Source organism: Trichosurus vulpecula, chromosome 1, assembly GCF_011100635.1.
Source record: "Trichosurus vulpecula isolate mTriVul1 chromosome 1, mTriVul1.pri, whole genome shotgun sequence".
Taxonomy (NCBI): domain Eukaryota; kingdom Metazoa; phylum Chordata; class Mammalia; order Diprotodontia; family Phalangeridae; genus Trichosurus; species Trichosurus vulpecula.
In genome coordinates, this window is record NC_050573.1 from 241,576,607 (window position 1) to 241,603,828 (window position 27,222).

General features: G+C 36.0%; 1 protein-coding gene across 1 annotated transcript in view; it reads left to right on the forward strand.

Moving 5' to 3' along the window:
- The window catches only part of MIB1 (mindbomb E3 ubiquitin protein ligase 1), a 152,653-nt gene extending 126,238 nt beyond the window's left edge, over window positions 1–26,415 (forward strand). Inside the window, exons 16-21 of the mRNA XM_036767680.1 lie at window positions 272–453; window positions 5,959–6,151; window positions 11,724–11,802; window positions 15,818–15,931; window positions 17,843–17,943; window positions 22,825–26,415. Of these exons, the coding sequence (XP_036623575.1) occupies window positions 272–453; window positions 5,959–6,151; window positions 11,724–11,802; window positions 15,818–15,931; window positions 17,843–17,943; window positions 22,825–22,965 (810 nt within the window). The 3' untranslated portion in view covers window positions 22,966–26,415. The remainder of the gene's footprint in view (window positions 1–271; window positions 454–5,958; window positions 6,152–11,723; window positions 11,803–15,817; window positions 15,932–17,842; window positions 17,944–22,824) is intronic.
- Window positions 26,416–27,222: the final 807 nt, after the last annotated feature.

Below are 27,222 nucleotides of genomic sequence, written 5' to 3' on the forward strand. Positions count from 1 at the left end.
CAAGCCTTTAGTAAATACTAACCAATTGATGGTAAATGCATAGTATTTTGACAATTTTTATTTATTCATCCTTAATGCAAATTAATACAGGGAATATAGCTGTAAAGCATGCTTTCTCTTTGAGTAGTAGAAATAATTTTAAATATGTAGGAATTAAACACATAGGATGAGGGAGTTCTTATAACTACTTTAAATTTGCCATCTTTTCTTTTGTGTTAAGATGTGATACTGTGTTCTCACAGGGATGATCACTATTCTTATTTTCTTGCAGTTAATAATGGGACTTGGTACACAAGGGGCAGAGAAGAAGAGTGCAGCTTCTATTGCCTGCTTCTTAGCAGCCAACGGAGCTGATCTTAGCATTCGAAATAAGAAGGGTCAGTCTCCACTTGATCTGTGTCCTGACCCTAGCCTCTGCAAAGCATTGGCCAAGTGTCACAAAGAAAAAGTCAGGTATGATTAAGTTTTGATCCATTGAATATGATGTATTTTATGAGAATGTGAATTCCAGACTATAAAAACCTTATTTTATTGCCAAGTTTTAAAATAAGTCATTGGGGCTTTTTGCAGGTGAAATAAGAGACAGAACAAATGCTGTTACATATTTGCTAAATGTCTCATATTGGACAACCTGGTTTTAATTAGTTCATCTAGAAGGAATTTTAGTAGCCTACTAATTTATTTCTGCACTATCTTAGGCATAAAGATTAGTTAGATACGTGTAATGTCTTTAACTGTTGATATTAGTGTCAGCATGTGCACATCAGTAGGAATTCTCTTCATCACTGAGCAGAACCCAAACTTACACATATTATGAAACTTCAATCTTTCATCTACCATTTGGATCCTAATAAATATCATGAAAGTGTTTGTGTCTCCTGCCTTCATTTCATCATCAATTTATAATTCATGAGACTCCCTCCCTCACTAGTTAAGTGTGTTCAAGTATTGCCCCTCCCTAACTGCCAAACTGACCTGTTCCCTGACCACTACCCCATTTTGATTATATCTTTAAAATCTTAGTTCCCACTTAGAGTTACCACAGCTCTCAATAACTACTTTTGTTCTCATAACTTTATTTCAGTGTCCAATCTTCATTGTCCAGCAATCTAATACAGTTCTTGTTCACTGTGGATCTTTGTACGTGAGCTATCAGTTATATAGTTTATATCTTTTTTGAAAGTCAGATTTTAGATCTCTCTCTTTGACTTGTTATATAATGCATATTGACATTCCCTCAAATACCATAATCTCCCTGTACTTTGACTTACTCAGTATTATCTATTCCTCTACTCCGCCTCAGCCACATACACTCACTCACAAATGCCTCACTTCCATGTTCATGAATTCTGCAATCCCCTTATCTGACCATAGTCTGTTGAAATTACACTTCTTCTACCGTTTCTACCAACTCCTTCTCTTTGTCTGCATCATGACCTCCAATCCTTTGACTCCTTAGTTCTTTTCCAGTCTTTCATCCCTGAAGTAGCTACACTCCCCACCTTTCCCTATCTTAATTCCTTAGTGAACCAGTTCAACTCTATACTGTCCTCTTCTCTTAAGTCCATTGCCCCTTATATTACTGACTGTGCCCTACCAACCCTTAGCCTGGCATCTCTTCCATTATCTACTTTTTTCATTCCTATACATGTGCAGCTGAAAAAAAGTAGAAAAATGCATGCAACCATTCTAACAACTTCTACTACAAATTTATTTTACGTAACCTAACCTGGGTCCTCACTGCTGCTAGGCAATTTTTTTTATACTGCTCTAACTCACTATTTCTCTCACCACAATGACTCTTGTAAATCTTTTCATCCCTCCTCAAACTTTCCTTGGCTTCCTCTCCCCCAACTACTTAACTGAGAACCTTGCCTCATTTTCCTGGAAAAAAAAAATTGGGCCATTTGCTTTTTTCTCATCACCCAGATGCTTTGTGCCACCATCTCCTACTATCTCCTCCACCCCTGTCTTAGATGAAGAGGTGGTCCTAAGGCACAAGGGAACTCATTCTATCTCATCTCCTCTAGCAGATTGCGCTCTCTGTCATTCCCACTCTCCACTTATCTTCAGTCTCTTCCTGAGTCCTGGCTGCCTTGCTGCTGCCTACAGTTCTTCCCCATTCAAGAATACTCTTTTGATCCTTCCATCCATACTAACTCTTGTCTCAATTCTCTCCTGCCTGCTGTGGCAGAACTCCTTGAGAAGACTGTCTTCCATTGATACCTCCACTTTACCTCCTCTCACTTTCTTCTTTTTCTTTTCTTTTTTAAATTTTTATTCATTTTGAACTTACATGCAAAAAGACAAAAAAAAGAACATTTACATGTACACAGCACAATATAAAGAGAGTATTCAATATAAAACCATGAAGTTCCATTTCAGACTATTTACTATTGTTTTCAAAGCTTTTCTAGGCTTCCTTCTAAGTTTTCTTTTGTTCTCTGCTGTGTACTTTTCCCCCTCCTTTCCTCCCACCCTACTCTAGAAAAGGCTACAATTAAACACATATGTACAATTAAATACATATATGTAAAACAGTACTATACATACTTCTGTTTATCAGTTCTTTTTCTGGAGGTGGATAGCATCTTCCTTCATAATTGTAGGAACTATGCCTTTGTAGTTAGTTTGAGTATTTATGATACTCAGGATGAATTAGTTGTTCAAAGCTGTTACTTCATGCAGCATTCTCTTAGTACTGCTTATTTCACTTTTCATGCATATCTTTCCATGTTCTTCTAAAATCAACCAGCTCATCATTTCTTATATCATAGTAGTGTTCCATCACAATCATATAACACAACTTGTTTAGCCATTTATTGTTTAGCCCCCAGTTGAAGGGCATCTGTCGTTTTAGCCAATCCATTTAGGTATAAGATGATGTCTCACAGTGGTTTTAATTTGCATTTCTCTCATCAATAATGATTTAAAGCATTTTTATATGATTATATACGGTTTTGATTTCTTCATCAAAAAAACTGCCTGTTCACATCCTCTGATCATTTATCAATCGGGAAATAACTTGTATTCTTATAAATTTGACAAAGTTCTTTATAAATTTGAGAAATGAGACCTTTATCTAAGAGACTATAAAATTTTTTCCCCAATTTTCTGCTTTCCTTCTGGTCTTGGCTACATTGGTTTTTTTTTATACAAAAACTTTAATGTAATCAAAATTATTAAACATTTTGTACTTCATGATGCTCTCTGTCTCTTGTTTATTCATAAATTGTTCTCCTATCCATAAGTCTGATAGGTGATATGTTCCATGTTCTTCTAATTTTCTTGTGATATCTAGGTCATGTATACATTTTGACCTTGCCTTGGTAAATGGTTTAAGATATTGGTCTATGTCTAATTTCTGCCAGACTGCTTTCCAGCTTTCCCAGCAATTTTTACTCAATAATGAATTCTTATTCCCAAAAACTTAAATCTTTACATTTGTCAATCACAAGGTTACTACAGTCACTTATTACTATGTATTGTATGTCTACTCTGTTCCATTGATCTACCTTTTTATTTCTTAGCCAATATCGGATAATTTTGATAATTACTGCAGTTTAATATAGCTTAACATCTGGTACTGCTAAACTTCCCCTTTATATTTTTTTTCATTAGTTCCTTTGTTATTCTTGACATTTTATTTTTTCTAAGTAAAATAATTTTTTGGTCATTTAATTGGGATGGCATTGAGTAAATAGGTTGGTTAATTAAAAATTGTCATTTTTATTATATTGGCTTTGCCTACCCATGAACAATTAGTATTTCTCTAATTATGTAAATTTGTCTTTATTTGTATTAAAAAATATTTTATAATAGTGTTTATGTAGTTCCTGTTTTTTTTTTTTAGGAGGCATACTCCCAGGTATTTTATACTGTCACCATTTATTTTAAAGGGTCTAAAACAATATTGAATAATATTTGTGACACATGGTATAGTTTCCCTGCTTATATCTTTTAATTAAATCTATTTTAGCTTTAACTTTGTCTAAGATCATGATTACTACCCCTGCTTTTTTTTTATTCGATGATTGCCCCTCATGCCTAGAATGTTTTCTCTCTTCAGCTCTACCTCCTGGCTTCCCTGGATTCCTTCAGGTCTTAGTTAAAATCCTGTATTCCACAGGAATCCTTTCCCAGTGCCCATCCCCATCCTACCCCCATATGTCTTAATTCTCATGCCTTTGCTCTGCTTATTATTTCCTTCTCATCCCATATTTAGCTTGTTTATACATAGTTGTCTGCATGTTGTCTTCCATATTAGATTGTGAACCACTTGAGGTCAGGGACTGTCTTTTGCCTTTCTTTATCTCCCCTATGCTTAGCATAGTATGTAGCACATAGAAAGTTTGTAATACATGACTTAATAAATTGACTCACTGACTAAATTATTGTAATTAAAATTTTTCTGATATTATGATATTTCACGGGCTGTTGTATACACTTTTCCATTACTCTTAGGGATATACTAATTTAAATTCTTCTGATATCATAGTATTCTAGGTCATTATTGGTATTGAAAAGATGGCTTTTACAGTGATTCAAGTTTTGAGATCTTTGAAAGTACTGCACACTTCCAGAATTGAAGCCATTACTATTTCCTCCTGTTTAATTCCAGCTAATTTTCCACCCATAGTACCTTTCTAAGATACCCATACCAATTAACTAATGTAGCAGGACCACTACATTGCCCGTATCTTTTCTTTTTGAGGGTGCCAACATTATCACTAGCCCCTCTGTTCTCTTCAATAAAGAAAGAAAAATACAATCCTATGTAAATAAACATAGTGAAGTAAAATAAATACGTACATTTTTCATGTATAGAAATTTATTTCCTGCTGCTCCTTGACTCTGTTACCCATGTTATCAGGAGGAGGTGTGGGTAACATGTCATCATCAGTCCTCTGGAGTCGTAGTTAGTCATTGCATTTTTCAGAGTTCTTAAATTTTTCAAAGTTCCTTTTCTTTGTAGTGTTACTATATGAATTGTGTATTCCTGGATGTCAGGATTTTACTTCCTTTATGGCTTTCATCTCCCACTGTGTCCTAAAGTTCTACAGCATTCCTCATTTAATAAATGTTATTGATGAGCTATACTCTATTTAAAGAAATATAGGAGTTAGATTTTTAGGTATCTGTGCTCCCTCTGCTGGCTCTATAAAAGAAAAATATTAATGAAAGATAGTTTTAAAAAATAAGTTTTTAAAAACAGGTGTTCAAAAACAAAAAAAAAAAGTTTTTGCATGCAACTAGAAAATAAGATACACAGGCAATGGGGCGTAGAAATTTATCTTGCCCTACAAGAAAGGAAGAGAAAAGGGGACGGGAGGGGAGTGGGGTGACAGAAGGGAGGGCTGACTGGGGAACAGGGCATCCAGAATATATGCCATCTTGGAGTGGGGGGGAGGGTAGAAATGGGGAGAAAATTTGTAATTCAAACTCTTGTGAAAATCAATGCTGAAAACTAAATATATTAAATTAAATAAAATTAAAAAATAAGTAAGTTTTACTGACAACTTTGGTTTTTAACATTACTGCTGTTTTGTGCTATGCTTCTTCCCCCATACTTTGCAAATTATAGTGACCCTGTTTGATTCCATATGCAGTAAACTGCTCTGATAGACTACCTCTCTGCTGAGAAAATGGAGGATATATGTTATCATCTATTTTATTGGATAATTACAGTTTTTTTAATAGTTTGGCTTCTTCTTTATCTTCTTCTCATTTATGTTTTAGTTATGTGTAGTTAACAATATTTTTTGATAATCTCTTTGACTGGTAATGATGACTACCCCTAGATTGTGTAACTAAAGTTATGTACCACCCCTAGGTGGTTCTTAATATTTTATTTAATAACTAGAGATACATTGGTTGAAATTTTATTAGAAGCTGGTCAAAGAATAATTAACTATGATTATGAACTAAGCCTGATTGAGTATGTTTTTATCTTATTAGTGGTCAGGTGGGTTCACGGAGTCCTTCTATGATCAGTAATGATTCAGAAACTTTGGAGGAGTGTATGGTATGTTCAGATATGAAGAGAGATACTCTTTTTGGCCCATGTGGACATATTGCTACATGTTCACTGTGTTCTCCACGTGTCAAGAAATGTCTCATCTGTAAAGAACAAGTTCAGTCTAGAACAAAGGTAACGTTTATATTATCCTTTGTTTCTTTTATCCTTTTTTTAGCTCTTTTAGGCAATTTTAATGATAAATGATATTGTCTATTGCCACTTTGTCAAATTACTCCTCAGTGGAACAAAACTCAAGAATAGGAATGGAATAGCAATATATATATTGCATTCCTATTCTACGTTTACACATATATAGAGGTTTGTGCATATTAAATATTTGACAGAGAAAAATTCTAGTGTTTCTGAAAAAGAGTGTGGTTCTATTTTAGATATGGCTCTTTGAGTAAGCATACCTTTGTTTTATATAATTGTGTTGTAATTTAGAGGTCAAGGTAACAAACATTTGTTAAGCACCTACTATGTGCCAGGCATAACATTAAGTGCTGGGCACACAAAGAAAGGTAAAAAGACAGTCCTTGTTCTTAAAGAGCTCACAGTCTAATGGGTGAGACACTAGTATTAAGGGGTATCTACTTTATATAAAAGATGGGATTATGAGGAGGACTTATAGGAAGCCAGGAGATGGAGATGAAGAAGATAATCTAGGCATAGAGGAGGGCCAGTGAAAATATTTTGATCTGAGTCATAAAGTTTCTTCTGTGAGGAACAGCAAAGGAAGCCAGCAACATTTCGTTTAAGATGTCCAGTAGGCAGTTGGAGATGTGAATTTGGAGGTTAGGAAAGTGGTTATGACTGGACATATAGATTTAAGAATCATTTGCCCAGAGGTACCCCTCTTGGATCAATGCACGTCATGGTGGAGAGGCTTGCATAACTCAATGAAACTATGAGTTGTGCCATATAGGGTTACCCAAGATGTCATAGTGGAGAGTTCTGACAAAAGGTTATCCATTGGAGAAGGAAATGGCAAACCACTCCAGTATTTTTGCCAAAAAAACCTGAAACCCCATGGACAGTATTAAGATGATAAACAAGATGATATTGGAAGATGAACCCCTCATGTTGGAAGGTGTCAGTACACTTCTGGGGAAGAGTGCAGGCGACTGCAAGTAGCTCCAGTACTAACGAAGCAGCCTGGCCAAAACTGAAAGGAAGCTCATCTGTGGATGCATCTGGTGACAAAAGAAAGTCGGGAGCTGTAAAGATCAGTATTGTGTAGAAACCTGGAATATAAGATCTATGAACCAAGGTGTAAGCTGGATGTGGTCAAACAGGAGATGGAAATATTAAACACTGACATCTTGGGCCTGTGGACAGGGATGGGTGAATTTAATTCAGTGATCATTATACATAATACTGTGGGCAAGAATCCCTTAGAAGAAATGGAGTAGCCCACGTAGTCAATAAAAGGGTGAGAAAAGCAGTACTGAGGTATAATCTCAAAAACGACAGCATGATATCTTTTTGAATTGAAGGCAGACCATTCAACATCATAGTAATACAAGTCTTCGCTCCCCCACTGATGGCGAAGACGCTAAAGTTGATCAATTCTATGAAAACCTACAGTATTTTCTAGAAATAACACCCAAAAAAGATGTCACATTTATCATAGGAGATTAGCATGCTGAAGTAGGAAATCAAAAGATAATTGGAGTGATGGGCAGGTTTGGCCTTGGAGTAGAAAATGCAAATGATACTACTCTGATTGATGAGAGTGAAAGAAGAGAGTGTATGCTTGGAGTTTAACATTAAAAAAACTAGGAATTTGGCAAGTGGTCCCATCACTTTTTGACAAATAGAGGGAGAAAAAAATGGAAAGAGTGGCAGATTTTATATTCTTGGACTAAAAGACCCCTGCAGATGGTGACTGCAGCCATGAAATTAAAAGATGCTTGCTCCTTGGAGGGAAAGCTGTGGCAGATCTGGACAGCATACTAAAAAGCAAAGACATCACCTTGCCAACCAAGGACCATATAGTCAAAGCTGTAATTTTTCCAGTAGCAATGTATGGCTATGAGAACTGCAGAATTGGCACTTTTGAATTGTGGTTCTGGAAAACACTTTTGAGATTCCCTTGGACAGCGAGGAGATCATATCAGTCAATACTTAAAGAAATTAATTCAGGCTATTCACTGGAAGGTCAAATACTGAAGCTTAAACACTTTAGACACAGTGAGAAGACAGGACTTGTTGGAGGAGTCCCTGATGTTGGAAAATATTGAAGACAAAAAGAGAAGTGGACAGCAGAGGATGAGTTAGATAGTTACTGTCATGGAAACAACAAACATCAACTGGGACAGACTTTGAGAAGGAGTGGAGGATAGAAGGACCTGGCCATGGGGTCACAAAGAGTTGGACACAACTGGATGACTGAACAACAGCAGCAAGCACAGAGATTATAATTGAATCCCATGGGAGCTAGTGAGATCACCAAGAGAATTAGTATGGACGTAGAGGAGCCAGGAAGAGCCCATGAAGATCCAACAAATGAGACTGAGAAGGAGTGGTCAGACAGGAAGGAGGAGAACCACAAGAGTGTCACAAAAAACCTAGAGAGAAGAGAGTATCAAGGAGAAGAAGGTGATCAGCAATGTCAAAGGATGAGCATTGAGGAAAGGCAATACTAGATTTGGCAATTAAGAGCATTGGCAACTTTGGAATGAGCAATTTCAGTTGATTGATGAAGTTAGAAACTAGTCTATAGATATGAGTTAAAAAGAGCACGAGAAGAAAGGAAGTGGAGGTATCTATAGAAGATAGAGTTCTCGTTTTTAGCCATAGGAGGTAGAAAAGATAAAAAGTTAGTGGGGATGGTCTCAAATGAAGGCTTTTGGAAGATGGAGAGGACCTGGGTATGTTTGTAGGCAGTACAGAAGCAACCAGTTGTCAGGGAGAGACTGAAGATAAGTGAGAGCAGGGATGTTAAAGGGAAGATATATTGGAGAAGACAGGATGGAATGGTAACCTTTGTGCATGTAGAGGGTTTTGTCTTCATAAGGTGAAGGGCTACCTCATCAGGTGAGATGGGTGAAGTGAGAGATAATGGCAGAAAGCATCTCAGTGACGTAAAATAAGGAGGTGGGGGAAGAATGACTAATTTTTTTTGGTAAGTTATGAGGCAGGGTTCTCAGATGATGGGGGAGGGGGTGGTGAAGGGCAGGGACACAAACAAGAAGTTTAAGTTTTCTCACCACAACCTTATATTATCCATGTTATATGTGTGAGTATACTGATGCTCAGAGATTGTGGCTTACTCAAGGTCATTTTTGTGGTGGATCTGGAAGTTGGATCCAGGCCTTCTGGACTGATTCATACTTGCTATTCTGAAAGAAGAAACTTGCAGTAACCTGCATAGAGTGAATGATGGTTTTGTTTTGCTTTTTTTTTGGCTATCTGCAATAGCCCAGCAACTGAGCTGTAGGCAGGGTTCTCTCTTATAAGAAAAGGCAAAGGGGTGAGAGGAATTCCTGTTTTCTAGGTTCTCAAAAAAAATTCAATTCTTCATGCATTGCTTATATGCTTGTGCAATACATTGCACTAATTTCTGGGGTTGCAAGCAAAACAGAAACTGCTTTCGTGGAGCCTATATTTGAATGGTAGCAGCATCATGTACACAAAGTAAATAAAAAAATAAATATGAAGCAACTGCAGGGGTTGGGAGAACATTAACTAGAGGAATCAGGAGAGGTCTCTTGTGGAGATAGAAGTTGCGGTGACCCTTGGTGGGAACTACGGTTTCTGAAAGGTAGAGGCAAGGGGGGAAAGAATTACAGGCCCTGGGGACATTCGGCGTCAAGGCACAGAGGGAAGATGGCATAAGAAATGAACTTGGAACATAGAGCGCACAAGGATGCATAATGTGCGGTCACTGTGGAAAGGTAAGTTGGAGCCAAATTATGGTTGACCAAATGAGGTCGTTTGTATTTTTTCCTGGAGGCCATAGGGAGCCATGGAAGCTTTGTTAAGCGGAGGAATGATAAGGTCACATTTGTGCTTTATTTAGGAATATACATTTTGTCATTATGTACAGGATGGATTGGATAGGGGAAAGACTGGGAAGGGAGACCAATTAGAAGGGGTTGTGTAATAATCTAAGGAGAGGGGTTGAGGGCTTGAACGGGGTGGTGGCTATGTCAGTGGAGAAAACAGGTTAGATTGAGAGAGTTGTGGATGTAGAATAAAAAAAACCACAAACACTAAAAACAGAAAACTTAACTGATTTGATATGGGAGAGAAGTGAGGGAGAATGAAGAATGAGAGCGACTTAGGGGGTCACCGGAAGGATAATGGTGCCCTCAATCAAATAGGGAAATTAGGAGCAAGTGTGTGGATTTAGGGTAAAAGAGAATGTGATGTGTTTGAGAGGCCTATAAGGATGTCCAGTTGGTGTTATTGGATCGATGCCCAGGAGACAGGTATAGATTTGATGGTTATTTGCATAGGATGATAGTTGAACCCATGGTAACTGATAAGTTCACCTAGAGAGAGTGTAGAAAGAAGAAAGCGTAGGTTAGAGCCCTGATCCTGCAAAGGAGACTCCAAAGGAAGAATGAGATATGTTGGAGGAGAGCCAGGAGCGAGGAATGTTTTAAAAACTCAGGGAGAAGAGAGACTATCCGGGAGGTGATGACCACTAAACTTCAGAGTAGTCAGTAGTAGTAATAATAAAGATGATAATAATAATTATTCCCATTTATAGTGTTTTGAATTTTTGGACAGCACTTCACTTATATTCTCTCTCATTTGATCTTCCCCCAAATCCTGAGAAATAGGTGGCATTTTATAGATGTAATTGACTTGCCTAGGGTCATGCAACTAGAAAGTATCTGAGGCAGGATTTGAACTCAGGTCTTTTTGACTCCAGTTGCAGTGTTTAGCCACTACACTTGGCAGGAATTCCCTATATAAGCTGAATCAAGGAAAAGGAACCAAGTAAAATGCTGGCGTAGACATCTGGGATTGAACTCATCTGTTAGGATAAGAAAAGTATTCTGTAAACTTGCCTGTTTCTGTCCCTTTGTATGAATTTTTTTTCCCTTAATTTCCTTGAAAAATTACTTTAGAGGGGCAGCTAGGTGGCACAGTGAGTAGAGCACAGGCCCAGGAGTCAGGAGGACCTGAGTTCAAATGTGGCCTCAGACACTTGACACACTTACTAGCTGTGTGACCTTGGGCAAGTTACTTAACCCCAATTGCCCTGCCTTCCCCCCTCAAAAAAAAAATTAAAAAAAAAGAAAATTTACTTTAGAAAAATATCCAATCTTTTTTGAGAAAAATAAAGTGAGAACAGCAACGTGGAATGGGAAGGGGGTAGGGAATGTGAATCTAGAATTCAGGGGTGGTGATGTCAGCAATAGATAGTGGTTCTGAGGCATAGAGAAGTGATGTCACACCCCATTTTGGACTCTGATAGCTACTTCATTTGTGGATTTTGAAATCCCAGTCCCACCTGGAACTTTTACATTTAGAAGAAACAAATTTGGGTAGAAATAAAATGTTAGATACTAGGTTCATGTATGATTTAGGTTAAGTGGGATGTGGGCCCCTGGAGGGCAGGGATTCTCAAATATCTGTCCCCAAATCCAGCACATGTCTAGCACATAGAAGGTGCTAAGTGTATACTTATTGTTTGACTGATACATTGACTGGATATCTGCCCTAATGCCATGGCCTCCTCCTGCAGATTGAAGAATGTGTGGTGTGCTCTGACAAGAAAGCTGCTGTTCTTTTTCAGCCCTGTGGCCACATGTGTGCTTGTGAGAGTAAGTATTCCTAAGCAATACTACATTATAGTGTGTTGCAAGAATAGAATAAAAAAGGAAGTCTAGCTCCTTTTGTGTCCTCAGATGTTACCTCACTAAAAACCTTAATCTGTTAGTATTTGGAGGGTATTTCACTGCTTAGCATTTGCTTCGCTATTTAGTATAAGTTTTTCCTGTGTCCTTATGTTAGCTGCAGAACTCTTAAATAGAAATTATTGTCCTGTCTTTGCACAGTATCAGCTGTAGATGTCTCTATAGTTTACAGGATGTCCCAAAAGTCTTAGTGCAGCTTAGTACCTTAAAACTGCAGTGATTCCTGGGACATCCTGCATAAGTGATCGTTTATCACTCAGCAAAGTTTAGTACTGAAAAAAAATGTATGCAAACAAACTTCATTTAAAGGGTATTTTGTTAGTTTCCTCATGTACCTTTTTTCCTTTTGCCCTTGCCTCAAATCTCCCTTGTAACAAAGAAAAGCAGGGAAACATAACTAATTGATATAATAAACTGTGTCTCTAATGTTTGGCATATGTTATCATCTGACCTTAGATTCAATATTGGTCATTATATTTGTTATGAGTTTAGTTGCTTTTTGGTGGTGTTTTTATTTATATAGTATTATATTTGTATGTAGTTTGGGTTTGTTTTTTTTTTTTTAGAAAATTTTAAAGTGTATCCATATTTGTATACAAATACAGAAAGATGTATAAGCTTTAAAAAGATAACAATTGTCTTGTTCCTATTTTTCTTTTTAAAATTTTTCTTCCTATTATTATTTATATAAGCAGCGTGCATATTGTTTTGGTATTGCTTTCTTTGCATCTAGTCCTCCTGTATTTCTTTATGTTATTTTCATTTGTCATTTCTTATACTATAATCTTTCAAGTCATATTCCACAATTAACCTTTTGTAACAACAATGCTGCTTGCAGCTACTGTGGCTGTGTAAGGCCAATAACACCATCACACAGGAGGGCTGCTAGCACAGGTTCTTTGATCTGCTTTTCTAAGGAAAGCAACTTTAAGGGGTTTACAATCTCATTTTAATTAAACGTACATATGTACATTCACTTAGTTTAGGGGGAAAAGTCAGCACCTTGAACTTCAGAGCAAATACAAACAGAAGTTACAGAGAAAATATAAACAGAGCAAATAACACAAATCAACAGAGAGGCTTCTAGCTGTCTGACCAAAGCTATATATACATAGTTACCAGAGAGAGAGAGAAGCACCAACATCTGGATTTTCAAACCTGGGAGATTCCTTAACAGCTACGCAGAGTCTCCACACCAATACTCTTCCAGTGAGTGAGCCCCAAGCAAAATGCTAACCTCAGAGTATATATTTATTTCTTCAGGATCAGAGGGTGTCATGACCACGTGACTCAAACCCGTGTGACCTAGGTCTTCCCGTGACTTAACCAGATCACCAAAGACTCTTCATTACCTAAGTGCTGAGAAGCACTCCAAAAGAAAAAAAACAGCAAAGTCTCACCCTGCTTGCCGTGTACCATTCCCCCAAACATTGGACATATAGATTGCTCTCATTTTTTTGCTATTAGAAATTATGTTGATATGAATATTTTTGTAAAAAAAAAAACAAAACCCTCTTTTCCCCTGTGTTTTATTCTTTGTGGATCGTATCCTTAGAATATAGTGCTAATGGATCACTGGGTTAGAGGTTATTATTACTTTTGTAACACTTGCTAATTAAGTTAAAAAAAAGAAAAGATTACATCAGTTGACTACCTCACCAGCAATGTACCTGTGCCAGTTAAAGAGTTCGAACAATTTTAGGGGTTGTTTTTAATAATAACTTTTTTTGAGAATTGCCTTTTAATACTTTGAACCACTTAAAGTACACTTACCAAACTAACATATCTACCTGTAATGTACACCAACCTTTATATTTCTGCTCTTGAGCCTTTTTAGTTTTCCACCTCTTCATTACTCTCCATAACTTTGTGCCAAATGATGTCACAATAAAATTAGTTTCTTCGGAGATACAGACAAAGATTAGATCTCATTAGCAACATGTATTCCTTTTTTCACTCCCCCTAATCCTTGCATTTCCTCTGTCCTTTTTAGGTCCAGTTTTTGTGCTATGTACCTTGTTCTTCTCTCTACTGTTTTGTTGTTTTCATTGAAGGTTTTTCAAAGGTTTTAAAAACCATTCTCCTCACTTAAACAGCTTTAGAGTACAGTAAGTTATACTCCTAAGTAATTTAGTAAGCAGCTCTTTATAAACTATCTAAATAAGATAGTAATTAAAGTAGTGAAGTGGCCTGATCTTGGCCCATCATTATGAAACATATTTCTTAATAAGGACAAAGCTAGTAAATTAGGTTTAGAGAGTAGTGAACTCATTTTTGTGAACAGTTAAACCTTTGGAAGGTCTTAAAAGGTAATTAAAGAAAAGTCCAACTTAAGGTTACAAAAATAAGATTTATTTTGGGAACATCCTGTATAGCATGATAATTGACAACCTTTTAAATTTAAAAGATATTTTCCCTAAAACCATACAACAATTCCAAGTTTCTTTACACATTTAGCTCCTATGTAGCATGTTCTACATGGACAGGTGATTTCCCACTTTTTATTGGGTTACACTGTATTTTGGGAGTACATCTTTGTTGCACCTTAAGTCAAAATCAGAATCAGATAATGTCAAATTAGAGATTATCCTGTTTACCCCCAAAATCATTCAGTGTATTTTCCTTTCCAAATACTAATGTGTGATAGGAAGCTTCTCACCAGACTCTTCTCCAGGCAAAGGAATGAGTTAGAAGGCCATGGAATGATCCACATAGAGTAAAACTTTAGCTCTGAGCCTGTTTCCTCGATTTGTGAAATGAGACTATAATTATGGCCCCTTTTAACTCTAAATTCTGTGATGTTATAACTTTTCTCCTGTGCTGTCACTTCAGCAGCTTTTACTATTCCTTTTTTTAAGATGTATGTTTTGCATCAATATTTAAATACTGGAAAAGATACTCTTTCACTTCACCTATAATTTTAGATCTTTGTAACCATGGATCAAATAGAATTATGAATAATATGTAAAGTTTCTTATTTAACTGGACTTGTGGTACCTACCTATTGTGTTTCTTTGGGGAGAAAAAAAGAGTTTTATTCAGACTTAGTTTACAAGCCATGAGTTACCTTATATTTGAGTAGTGGAAAAATGGCATTATAGAATCAGAATAGGAAAAAAATCTCAGTGTTCACGTAGTTCATCTCCTGTTCAGATTGTGAATCCCATCTATGATATTCCTAACAAGTGATCATGTAGCTTTTGCTTCTGGAAAGAGTTCATGGTTGGAAACCTACTATTCCCCATGTGTTCCCCAGCCCCACCCTCACGGCAGCCCATTCCATTTTTGAACTGCTCTGGTTGTTAAGAATGTTTATTACTATGGTATTATCTTGCTACTCTTTGCATAGAAATTATTTTTCAGTACAGTAGCTATTATTATTTTTACTCTATTGCCTCATTTCAATAGAAACAGCAGGAAGAGAATGGTTCAACATAATGCAGAAATTTTGGAGTACAGTATTTTGCATCAGAAAAGAATTTTAGAGAAAACTACAGTGGGTTTACAAGCAACCAGTCACCAGTCCAAGGCAGTACAGTGTATTGGTAAGAGGTGGGCAATACCAGGATCATTCTGGTATTAATTTGTATTTTGAAAGGAAGTCTCCCTTTTCTTTCTTTGTTACAGTGAACTCCTGAAATGAACATTATGTTATTTATTTTTAGAAAAAATTGTTTACCAAAAATACTAGGGAGTATAGTTAATCTTTAAATTTTGGACCGCTGATTCTGGTGTCCTAAAAATATAGGAAGGGTTTGATTTTTTTTTTCCTAAGGTTCATTACACATTTAGTAGATAGAGTTGTAGTTTAGTAGGGCTTACCTTAAAAGTTATTTAGATTAGATAGAAGAACAGTCAACTGCAGAGAAAAGGGTAATACGTGTCTCTTCTCTAAATGATGTGTCTACCCCTATTTTTCCAGACTGTGCTAACCTGATGAAGAAGTGTGTGCAATGTCGGGCAGTAGTTGAACGGAGAGTACCTTTCATTATGTGTTGCGGTGGCAAAGGCTCAGAAGATAACACTGATGATATTGGTAAGTTTATTTTCTTCATTTTTTTCTTTCCAGTTGGACCCATTTCAATAATTCAATTCAATAAGCATTTTTCAAACTCCTGCTTTTAGGAATAAAAGGCAAAAATGAAAGTTCTTGTCTTCAGGGAGGTTATGCTCTATTTTCTTCTATATCTCCTGATTCTTAAACTATTTTCTCACACATAAAAAAAAGATTAATATGCTTGTTGGTCTATTGTTATAAGTTAGTAGTGAGAAAAAAAGTTATTTTAACACCATTTGTATGGTGATTACAAAACTGAAAACATTCAAAATATTTTCTTCCAAAATGAAAAAAAAAAAAGGATAAATTTAAAAGATTATAGCTATATCCTTGTTTCAGTAAATTATAAATGTGGGTCAGAAAATGATACAGTTGGACCTAATTGAATATATGTACAACTTTTCCCCCAAAACACACTTCTTGTGTAAAGAGAGAATTATGCATTTTGTTTTTATCTGGGACTCCAAGATATATTGGTAGCATACAGTTATTTCTTACGATATGGCAGAAGGGAGCATTAATGCAGATAATACTGAATATTGAATTGTAGATATTTATTCAAGACTTTTTCCTTCATTTCAAATACAACTGTAAATGTATCTTCAAGTAGAGAGAGAGAATATGGCAGGATGGGGCTGGTAATGAAATCAGACACCTTTCTTTTTTCTATTTGATATAAGACTATCTGTTTAGTACCCTTTCATTTTTTTCATCTTACACCGTTATTAACAAGAGTTAAGATTCCTATAAAAACGATCTCCCTGGCTGAACAAAGGCCTTTTTTTACATAAAAGGAAGTTAGGAAAATGTCTATTCCCTTTGAACCATCACTGAGCTTTGTACCTCAAGGAAGCCATCAATAAGAAGAAAGTCACCATATACACCAGAATATTTACAGCAGCACTTTTTGTGATAGCTAAGAATTGGAAATAAAGTGGATGCCTATCCATTAGGAAATAGCTAACAGAATTATGGTACATGAACATAATGGAATATCACGGTGCTGTAAGAAATTATTGCGATGGCTATAGAGAAGCATGGAAAGATCTGTATGAATTGATGTAGAGTGAAGTAAGCAGAGCCAAGAAAGCAGATATACACAGTTACTACAACACTGTAAATGGAAAGAACAATGACATATCCCCCCCACCCAAAAAAAGAGTAAATCTAACAAAATTATAAATATTAAGCATGACTAGAATGAAGAGATATGAGGAGACATGCCCAACCCATTCCTTCATGGAGGGTGGATCCACAGGTGTTACATTTTGCACGTGTTTTTGAACTTTTTCAATGGATTGATTAGTTGTACTGGATTCTTTTCCCTCTCTAAAAAACAGGATTTGTTTTGTGGGATGGTTCTCTGGCAGAGGGAGGGGAAGGAACAGTTGGAACAACTATGATGATGTAAAAAACAGAAAATATGGATAAAAACTCAATCTGTTTTTAAAAAAGGAAACTGAACTTTGGGGTAGAATTATCTTCTCCCTCAATCCGTTCCCAAAGTCTTCAGACCCATAGCTTTTACTAGTTACTCTCAGGCTAGTACAGTGTAGAGAGAGTGAGAATAATGGAAATATTTGGGAGTCTGACAAGAGGAAGTGAGGAAAGTTGTGTAGAAATTATCCCAAAGAGTGTTGAGTGGATAAGCGTTGACTCCAATTTAAAATCTTTGTTGTGGCTTATTGTAGTCAGGCACTACACGTGAAGCAGTCTGCTTTTTATGTTTCTGTGCTGAATATACCCATTAGTTAAAAGAGTCTTGTTTTTAAAACCAGACTAATAATAATGGCCATTTCAATAAAATTTTTTTCAATATAAATAATTCATATAAAGTATTACATCTAGTTAGGGTGAGGGAGATTTAAAAATACTCTGTCTATATTGCAGCAAGTGGAAACATTCCAGTTTTACAGAAGGACAAAGACAACACCAATGTCAATGCTGATGTACAGAAGTTACAACAACAGCTACAAGATATCAAAGAGCAGGTAAAAAATATCTTTATGTTAAAACACTGATTTTTATGAATGACTTAGGAGAAGAGGTCATCTATTTGTATCCTGGAATTAAAGCTCTATGCCATACATCACATTTGTCCTCTAATTTAAATCTGGTCGATAGGAATTATTATGTTGATAAATACTTGAAATAGTGTTATCTTGCTGCTGGAACAGTGGTTATCCATTTCTTTTCTACCTATGTTTATAAAGCAGTCCCATAATAAATGGTGATGTAGGGCAGTGCATATTTTCATTTACTAGATTAGTTATATATTAATTATGTACAATTGATTAATTAAAATTCCTTAATTGAAAGAGTCAAAATTAATATAATTAGATCTATTTTCTTGATGTGCTTGTGGCCTTATAAGTTCTTAATTTTGGTAGGAAACTAGATTCATTCTAAAACAAATTTAAGATTGGTGCTGAGTTTTCAGAATCTTTCTTTCATGTAAGAAATTCACATGCACAACAGAGAAGCTAATTTTTGAAGAAAATAACAGTTTTTTCATGAGTTATTTTATATCATTTTATTTTGAAGTTCCTTTTATTGGGAGATATAAAAATATTTAAAATATCTTCAAAACTTTTTAAAATAGATTCGTAATGTAGTAGAGTTGTCAATTTTGAATTGTAATCAGGGGAAACCTTTATTAAAAGCTCTCATCTGACACTCAGTAGCCGTGTCCATGGCCTAGTCACAGGCATGATTTCATATAAAACAGATCTGGGAATTTCAGTGTTCGCCTAAACTCAGTACAAGACAACAGTCTTGCTATCAAAGCCCAAAAAAGCTGATGAAATTTTGGACTGCTTTACGAGAAGCACAGTTTCCAGGAATAAGGGAGTACAGTAGTCTTGTTGTAGGGTACTGTGCTCAGGTCTGTGTACTATATTTAATGAAGGACAATGAAAAGCTAGAGAATGACCAGAAAAGAGCAACAAGATGGCCAAAAAGAAAAAAGCATCTGATTTATGGCATATGAAAATTGGTTGAAGGACCCGGAAAGGCAGCACGGTATAGTGGGTACAGCACTGTATTTGGAATTTGGTCTCTGTAACAACAATGTTTCTAGCAGCTTCTGTGAAGGTGTAAGACCAACACCAGCACACAGGAGGGCTGCTAACGCAGGTTCTTTGATCCGCTTTTCTAAGGAAAGCAACTTTAAGGGGTTTAATCTCACTTTAATTAAACATACATATATCATTCACTTAGTTTAGGGGGAAAAGCCAGCACCCTGAACTTCAGAGCAAATACAAACAGAAATTATGAGAAAATATAAACAGAGCAAATAACACAAATCAGCAGACAGGCTTTGTCTGATCAAGACATCACACACATAATTACCAAAAAGAGAAACACCAACATCTGGGTTTTCAAAGCTGGGAGGCTCTTAATAGTGGCTACCCAAAGTCTCATCTGGTCAAATCACACGACCCTCTTGCAGTGAGTGAAAGCTCCAAAGTAAAATGCTAACCTCGAGTATATATACCCTTCTTAGGGCCTGAAGGCTTCATACCTAATCAGCAAAAGGGTGTGGGCATGGGACTTCACATCTAGTTAGCAAAAGGGTGTGGGTCTGGGGCTTTGCACTTAGCAAGACTTAATCAAAGGCACTTGATTGCCTTAGTGCTGAAAAGTACTCCAAAGCAAAAAAACAGCAAAAAGTCCATTTTACTTGTCATGACATTTAAAAGGCAAGACTCATTAAAGGCACTTGATGGCCTTAGCATTCCCAAAGAGAAGAAAAGCAAAAATGTCCCACCTTAATTACCATAACAATCTCCCTATTCTGTATTTGGAGTTAGGAAGACCTGAGTTCAAATCTCATCTCACTATGTGGGGCAAGTCATTTAATCTTAGTACTTCAATTTCCTCATCAATAAAGTAAGAATATTGGATTTGATAACATCTGATCTCTTTCACACCTAAATTCATATTCCTGTGATCCATTCCAACTCTAAACTGTGATCCTGTGAAGTAGGAATATTTATCTTGGGAGATGAAAGGTGTTGGAGGACATGATTAACTGAAAGTCTGTCAGTTGGAAGAGGGGCTAATCTTTTGTTTGTCCCCAGATGATAGATTTATGCACATTGAGCAAATTTATGCATTATATCAGGCAAAAAAAAAAAAAGCTTACTGATAATTAAAGCTACCCAAGAATGGAATGGGCTTACTTGGGGAGGTTGTAGCTTTGTCCTTATCAGAGTTCTTCAGACAAAGGTTTTGAAATCTTTTTCAGAATTGGGTTGTATATGGCCACTAAAATTCTTTCCAACTTTGAAATTTCAGGATTATGTGAATAGGCATGGGGAGAGATGGAAGAATAGCATGTTGTGATCAGAGATCTGGGTCATAGAGGTTGTAGAAGCACTTACACCTCTATGTAAATGTTTGCTCTTAATGGTAAGATCAGGGGCACAAAATATGTGTGTAAGCTATGCAGAATGAAGGAGTAGATCATGAGAGTTGAAGAGATTGACAGACTATGAAGCCAAAATATTTGAGGGGACTTTGGGGGGTGTGTGTGTGTGTGTGTGTGTGTGTGTTGAAGTTTCCAAATTTGAAGTTGGGATTAAGGAGGAAAAGATTATAAGCCAGGTTCTGAGTTCCTTGAAATAGGGAGGAGGAATGATCTGAGGCCTGGTAAGTGACTGTACTTAATGATTTAAAAAGGGTGATACAGGTGAAAGTAATGATCTCCAAAGTAGGAGAGGTTGCTGGGTGATCATAGCATCTGGAAGGTCTGGTAGTGGAAGTGAAGACAAAGGGATCTTCCATTTCCAGACCTATTATATTGGGAGAGGTTTGTCAGCCTTCTGAGGTTGTTTTCATGAGTCTTAGAATATGGAAGGAAAGGGTGAAGAAGAGATATAAAGGGATATTTATAGAATTGGGGGCTCCAGGGGACTTAACAGTTGCTGATATTTATATAATTTTCATTACATACTAAATTATCTTATTTGATTCTCACAATAACTCTGAATATGAGGGGCAAGAGATAGTGGTGAATCCAGGATGACTCCTAGTTTGGGAGCTTGAAGGACTGGAAGGATAATGTTGTTCTCTACAATAATAGGGAAGGTGGAAGGTAGGGAGGATTTGGGGGAAAGATAAGTTTTGGACATATTTAGTTTAAGATGTCTACTAGTCATCCACTTTGACATGTCTGAAAGGCAGTTGGAGCTAGGAGATTGAAAGTCAGCAGAGAGATCTGGTTCAGGACCTATAAATTTGAGAATCATTAGCATAGAGACTAATCCCATTAGCATGGGAGCTGGTGGACTTCACCAGGAAGAGAAGAGGGCCCAGGACAGAACCCTGAAGGACACTAAAGGATCCAGCAAAGAAGACAGAGAAGGAGTGGTAAAATAGATAGGAGAACCACAAGAGAGGAGATGCTTGAAAACTTAAAAAGAAGAGAGTATCTAGGAGGAGAATATGATCAACAATATTGGAATTGGCAGAAGGTTCAAAGAGAATTAAGGATTGAAAAAAGGCCGTTGAATTTGACGACTAAGAGATCATTGGTAAGTTTGGAGAGAGCCATTTTGGTTCAATGATAAGGTCAGAAGCTATATTATAGGGGGTTAAGAAGAGAGTAAGAATAGAGAAAGTGAAGGCACCTATTGTAGATGGCCTTTCAGAGGAGAAGATATATAGGTCAGTAGTTAGCAAGAGTGGAAGGATCCAAGTGAGTGTTTTTTTAGGGTGAGGGGGATATGGGCATGTTATTAGACAGGGAAAGATTGAAAATAAGTAATAGAATGGGGATGACACAGTGGGGAAGAATGTTGGAGGAGAAGGGATGGAATGTGATGACTTAAGCAGATAGAAGACATAACCTTGGTAAGGATTAAGACCACTTCATCATGAGAGATAGGGGTAAAGGAAGAGATAATGGTAAAAGGCTTCTGAGCGATAGGAGAAAAGGGAACTCATGTTGAATGCCTTCAATTTTAACTGTAAAATATGAAGCTAGGTTCTCAGCTGAGAGGGTGGGGGGAAGAAGGAACCCTGGGAGGTTTGAGGAAAGGTGAAATGGTTTAGAATAGCCACTATGAAGAGTGTTATCATGAGTTGATAAGGCTGGTGAAGTAGATCACGTAGCTGTAATGAGGGCCCAGTTGAGGTTGTATAGTATAAATTTATAGTGGACCCAATCAGAATGATTGTATGCTTTTCTTTATCTTCATTTCACAGCATGTTGGAGGAGCAAAAGTGTCAGACAGTGGGAGTGATCCAAGGCTGAGACTTGGCAGAGTGTGACTGGTGAAACAAGGGGCCTAAGAATTCAAGAGATGAGGCTGTTATAGAGTTAAATTAGTTCACCAACAGGTCAAAATGGGGATAAGAGGAGAGAGTGGTTATTGCAAAGGAGATGGCATGGGAGGGTATTTGAGGAGTTGGGGGATTGGAAGCCACAATGTAGATGAAGAGTAGGTTTGGGTAAAGGAAGTCATTGGGAGAGGTAATAGATTGTGGTTGAATAAGGGGATTTCAGAATTCTTGAAGGTGGTGCATTTGTGGGTAATGGCAGGATCAAGGAAATGACCATATTGAGCCATTTTTTTTACATTCTTTATAATATTTCTCACCTTGGCAGCTTCTGTTTTACCTTTATGTTAAAAGCACGTGGATATTTTTTTCCAAAAATTGTGGAACACCAGTAAATATTTGCTACACATAGGGAAGAAAAAAAAGGATACCTATAATTAAAGTGCTTGTCATGTTTAGAAAGGGCTACAATAACAAATTCTCAAGAAAAGTAATATGGGAACTCTAATGATATCACTGTTGTGAGAAGTTGCAATTTGATGTTTCCTCAGTAATTATACTATTTCTGTTACCACATTCTTTTACAGACAATGTGTCCTGTATGTTTGGATCGTCTAAAGAATATGATATTCCTCTGTGGCCATGGAACATGTCAACTTTGTGGAGATCGAATGAGTGAATGCCCTATTTGCCGCAAAGCCATTGAACGAAGGATCCTTTTGTATTAAATGAGAGATAGTAGTGTGTTTTGTTAGCTAAATGAAATTTAAATGCATTTAATAAGGCAGTTCTAGTGGAATACTGTATAATACCATAGCCTATGTAATACATTATAATTACTTTGACTGAATGCGCTAAAACCAAACAAACCACAAAACGGTATTTGGACAGTCATTTTAAAATTTGGATCAAATCCATGTAAGCTGCAGTTAATTTAAAAATTTTTTTTACTCCAGTCTCGTAGAGTATGGTTTGTAATGGAACAGATTTAAAAATACATTTAATTCCTAATTCTTTACTACTTCCATTAAATTTTCTTTTACTATTCAGTTTCATTAGCCCTTAGATGATATACTTTTTTGTGTTTTCTCTTATTCTTAACATTAACAGTCACATTTTTCACATGAAGCCTAACGTGGATACCAAGAAATTAACACCTCTTTAAAATGCCATATGGCACCAAGTGAAGTAGGCAAGTTAAACCTTTACCTCATTTATATTAGGAAAACAGGGTGTTTCAAAAGTCTTGGTGTAGTTTGAGGCTTTAAAAAATAGCTGCAGACTGCACTAAGACTTTTGGGACACCCAGTAAAAAATCATAATTGTTATCTGAACTTTACATAATGTAAACAAGTTTGAGAAATGTTTTGAGAGAGTAGAAAGACTTATGAACTTTAGAATCACAGGTTTGAACCGGATTCTGCCACATACTGCCTGGGGGCACTGAGCAAGTCCTTTAACCTCACTGCAGTTTAGTTACTTTATTTGTAAAATGTGGGAGTTGGACTTGACCACCTCTTGGGTTTCTTCCAACTCTAGAGCTAAGATCACATGACCTGTGCTCCAAAAACAGAAAGATCTCAAATTTCACTTTAATTTCCAATGATTATTTTTCCAATTTTTTAAAGAAACAAAATAGAATGTGGAATAATGAAGGAACAATCACAACTTCATATTAATAGTTTATTTCTTAGGTTGTAAAAGAAAAATTAGTCACTTGATTCTTGTTATTAGTTAACCTAAAAGTAATTAATATTCTTATTGGAAAAACAAATAAGAATGGGCAATCACAATGGGGAATTGAAGAAAATAATATTAAGGATCATTTCCCTATAACATTGCAAAGTAGAATTATTTATTTATATGTATGTATATGTAGCTTCTGGCCATTTTAAAAGACACTGACCTTCTTCTATGACCTAGTACGCTGTTATTATTAAGCCTTATAGAAAAAATGGTGTGAGTACATGGCATATTCACCTCAGTACTCCAGTTAACAGTTACATAATTGCCAATATTGGTCTTGATCTGACCATTAAGAAAAGTAGTTGCTCCTTTCACGGGCTACTGAATTTCCTCTTATCAAATTAACTTTTCCAGCACACTTAGAATAATGAACGTTCTAGAAGGCAGCAGTTTTCTCTTTCTTCTTGCAGGATCAGTTCCATTACGTTTGACAGTGTTGCTAATTCTGTGTATCTTCATAGGTCTTATATGACATGATAAAGTTATCACCCCAAGTTACTGGGGGTATTTTTTTGAGTTTATAAGTCTTTGTACTTATAAATGACTATTTCAACCATTGCTGCCAGTGCCCTCCAGAAAATGTTTGAGAACAAAATAAAAATGAATTTTTCATTTTGGGGGGAAGAGTTGGGTTCTGGTGGTCAGTACAAGGATAGGAATAATTTTTATTGGTGATATCATTTGCTTTGACACTATCATTGGCTGTGTAGAGAATCTAAAGATTTCATAGTCTTTAAATGAGTAGAAGCATACTAGCATAACAGAAGAAAAAATGGATTGAAGTAAAGTGTTTTCAGACCTTTTGTTGCTGTACAAGTGTGCAGTGTCATTAGTTTAGAGTGACAATTTATTGACTAGTACCTAAGCTTTTTTATATGTGTGTGTGTGTGTGTGTGTGTGTGTATGCACACACACATGTACTACATACACACAAACATCTCTCCTGTGGATTAAAAAAATTTTTATTCTATTAACGACAATTACTTCTTCAAAATTTTCCTAATTAGAAAGTGCACAATCTTTTAATTTGGGGCCGTTGGATACCAAAGGTGTCCATTGATAGATTTCAGAAGGTCTGTGAACTTTGATGGAAAAAAATTACATCTTTATTTCAATATAACTGATTCCTTTGGAAACCCTACATACTTTACATATCTAGAGACATTATTCTGAGGAAGGGTCTGTAGGCTTCATCAGACTATCGAAGGGGTCAGTGAAAGTTAAGAAACTCCTGTTCTACCAAATACTATTTCCAAATAGCTAAAGTATTATGTTGACTGATTAAGCACTCATTTTGGCTAACCTGAGGGTTGTAGTCATAATTTTAGTTCGGAAGATAGTAATTTTATTTAACAAAACCTTTTCTTTGTTCCCTGGCTCCTAGTTTTGGAATTTAAAGGGGAATATCAGCCATTTCAGACTGTTCTCAACAATTTTGTTTATGGTTTTAAAATATAATATTATAAACCTCTGTCCCAAAGTTCATAATTTTTGGTAGTTATTGTTAATGTATGTGTGAATCTATGTCAGTTATTACATTTCTAAAGTTATTTTTGTGAACAGATAATAATCAATTGAAAGTTCTTTTGTTTTTAATAATTTTGATTTTGTGAGGGAAGATGGGGAGAAGCAGAAATTAACATGTTCTCCAGCTGTTTGAAACTTTGACTTCTGTTTTGTATCTCCCAGCAGTGGTTCCTGATAAGTTATTTCTCATCCTGCTAACCATCTCTTTTAATTCTGTAGTCACTAAGGATTTCTTACTGTTTTCAGTTATGTGTTGAACTCTTACTAGTTGGTCAGATCTCTGGAAGACTCTAGTTTTGGAAAAGATGCAGGACCACTTAGATATTGTTTTGCCTTAATGTTTTTCAGAATCATGGTCACAATTATGCCATTTCCTTAATTTCTTCAGTGTAATCAAGTAGTTATATATTCAATATCACATTGCACTGAGTTAGATATCCAACCTTTTTGATGACTTCGGTTTGAATTTCCAAACACTAATTAGTTATGAAACAGCTGCTAAACTAATTTTTTGAGTTTTTTTTTCCCTACCCTAATTTGAGCTAGGGAAAATGGGTCTCAGACACTATTAATGTAACTTTAGTCAATGCCATTTCCTGCACTGGGGGGCCTTTGAAATTCTATAGGCAGAATCTTCATTCATGTGTCCAGTTTCCCTTGTCTTTTGACATCCTTCCCAGCATTCTCATTTGATGTTCTTTCCAGTGCATTAATACCCATCTTTTGTTGTTTTGTGTGTGTGCTTTTTTTTTTTGAGGGAGTTGTAGAGGGGACAAGTATGTTGTCTTATTTTTACATGTATTACCTAAATTATCCCTACACATATTTAGCCAGATATGTGTAGCTATTTTTATTTCGTTATTGTTAGTCCTTCTTATTCATTACCATGTGACAAATTATTAAATGCCCCAACCTTAAATTATTCTATAAGACCTTCTGTCAACCACCAACCTTTCAAATTTCAGTGTTAGATCACATATTCATTCCTGGTATGTCAGGATTGTCTCAATGTTGTGTCAGAATTTTAATACTGTCAGATTCTGCTGATAATTATATAGTTACTGCTGTAATTTGATTTGGCATTCTATATTCAACATCTTAGAAGTAGATGTTAAAATTAGCTTTGATAAGAAAAAGAAGTACAATATGGTTGTACCATTAAGCACCTGTGGTATGCATAGTGCTGGGGAAAATAGAACATTTAGAGAAAACATGAACCCTGTTACTTGGACATCAGAGAATATATCTTATTTGTCTCTTTTTGCTCTCTATATTATAATACTGGAGTTTTCTGTTGTAACACTGCCAATTCTTGGAATAATATTGGTAAGTTTAAAATGAAAACTTACTGAAGGTGCTATTCTTTAAACAATCATTTTAATGTACTTATTTCTATTGCTATGTACCATATACATATCTTGTAAAAACCTTCATGCCCAAGATGAAAACCCTAGTGCAAATCAAAATTCTGTTAGGATAATACTAGTTCTAACCAATAAATTAGTTTCATTGGCATAATAGGTAATACAGCTTTAAAAGCTGAATTAAGGATAATGCTAAAGTTAAAACACTACAAATTGACAAATTGTGAAAGTGTTTGTCAAAGTCTAACTTTCCTAAATTTTTTTTAAATGATTGATTTGGTTTGCAAGACCATTTTTAACATATGTAAATCTATGTTACTTAACTTTTGTACAACTCATTATATCTAT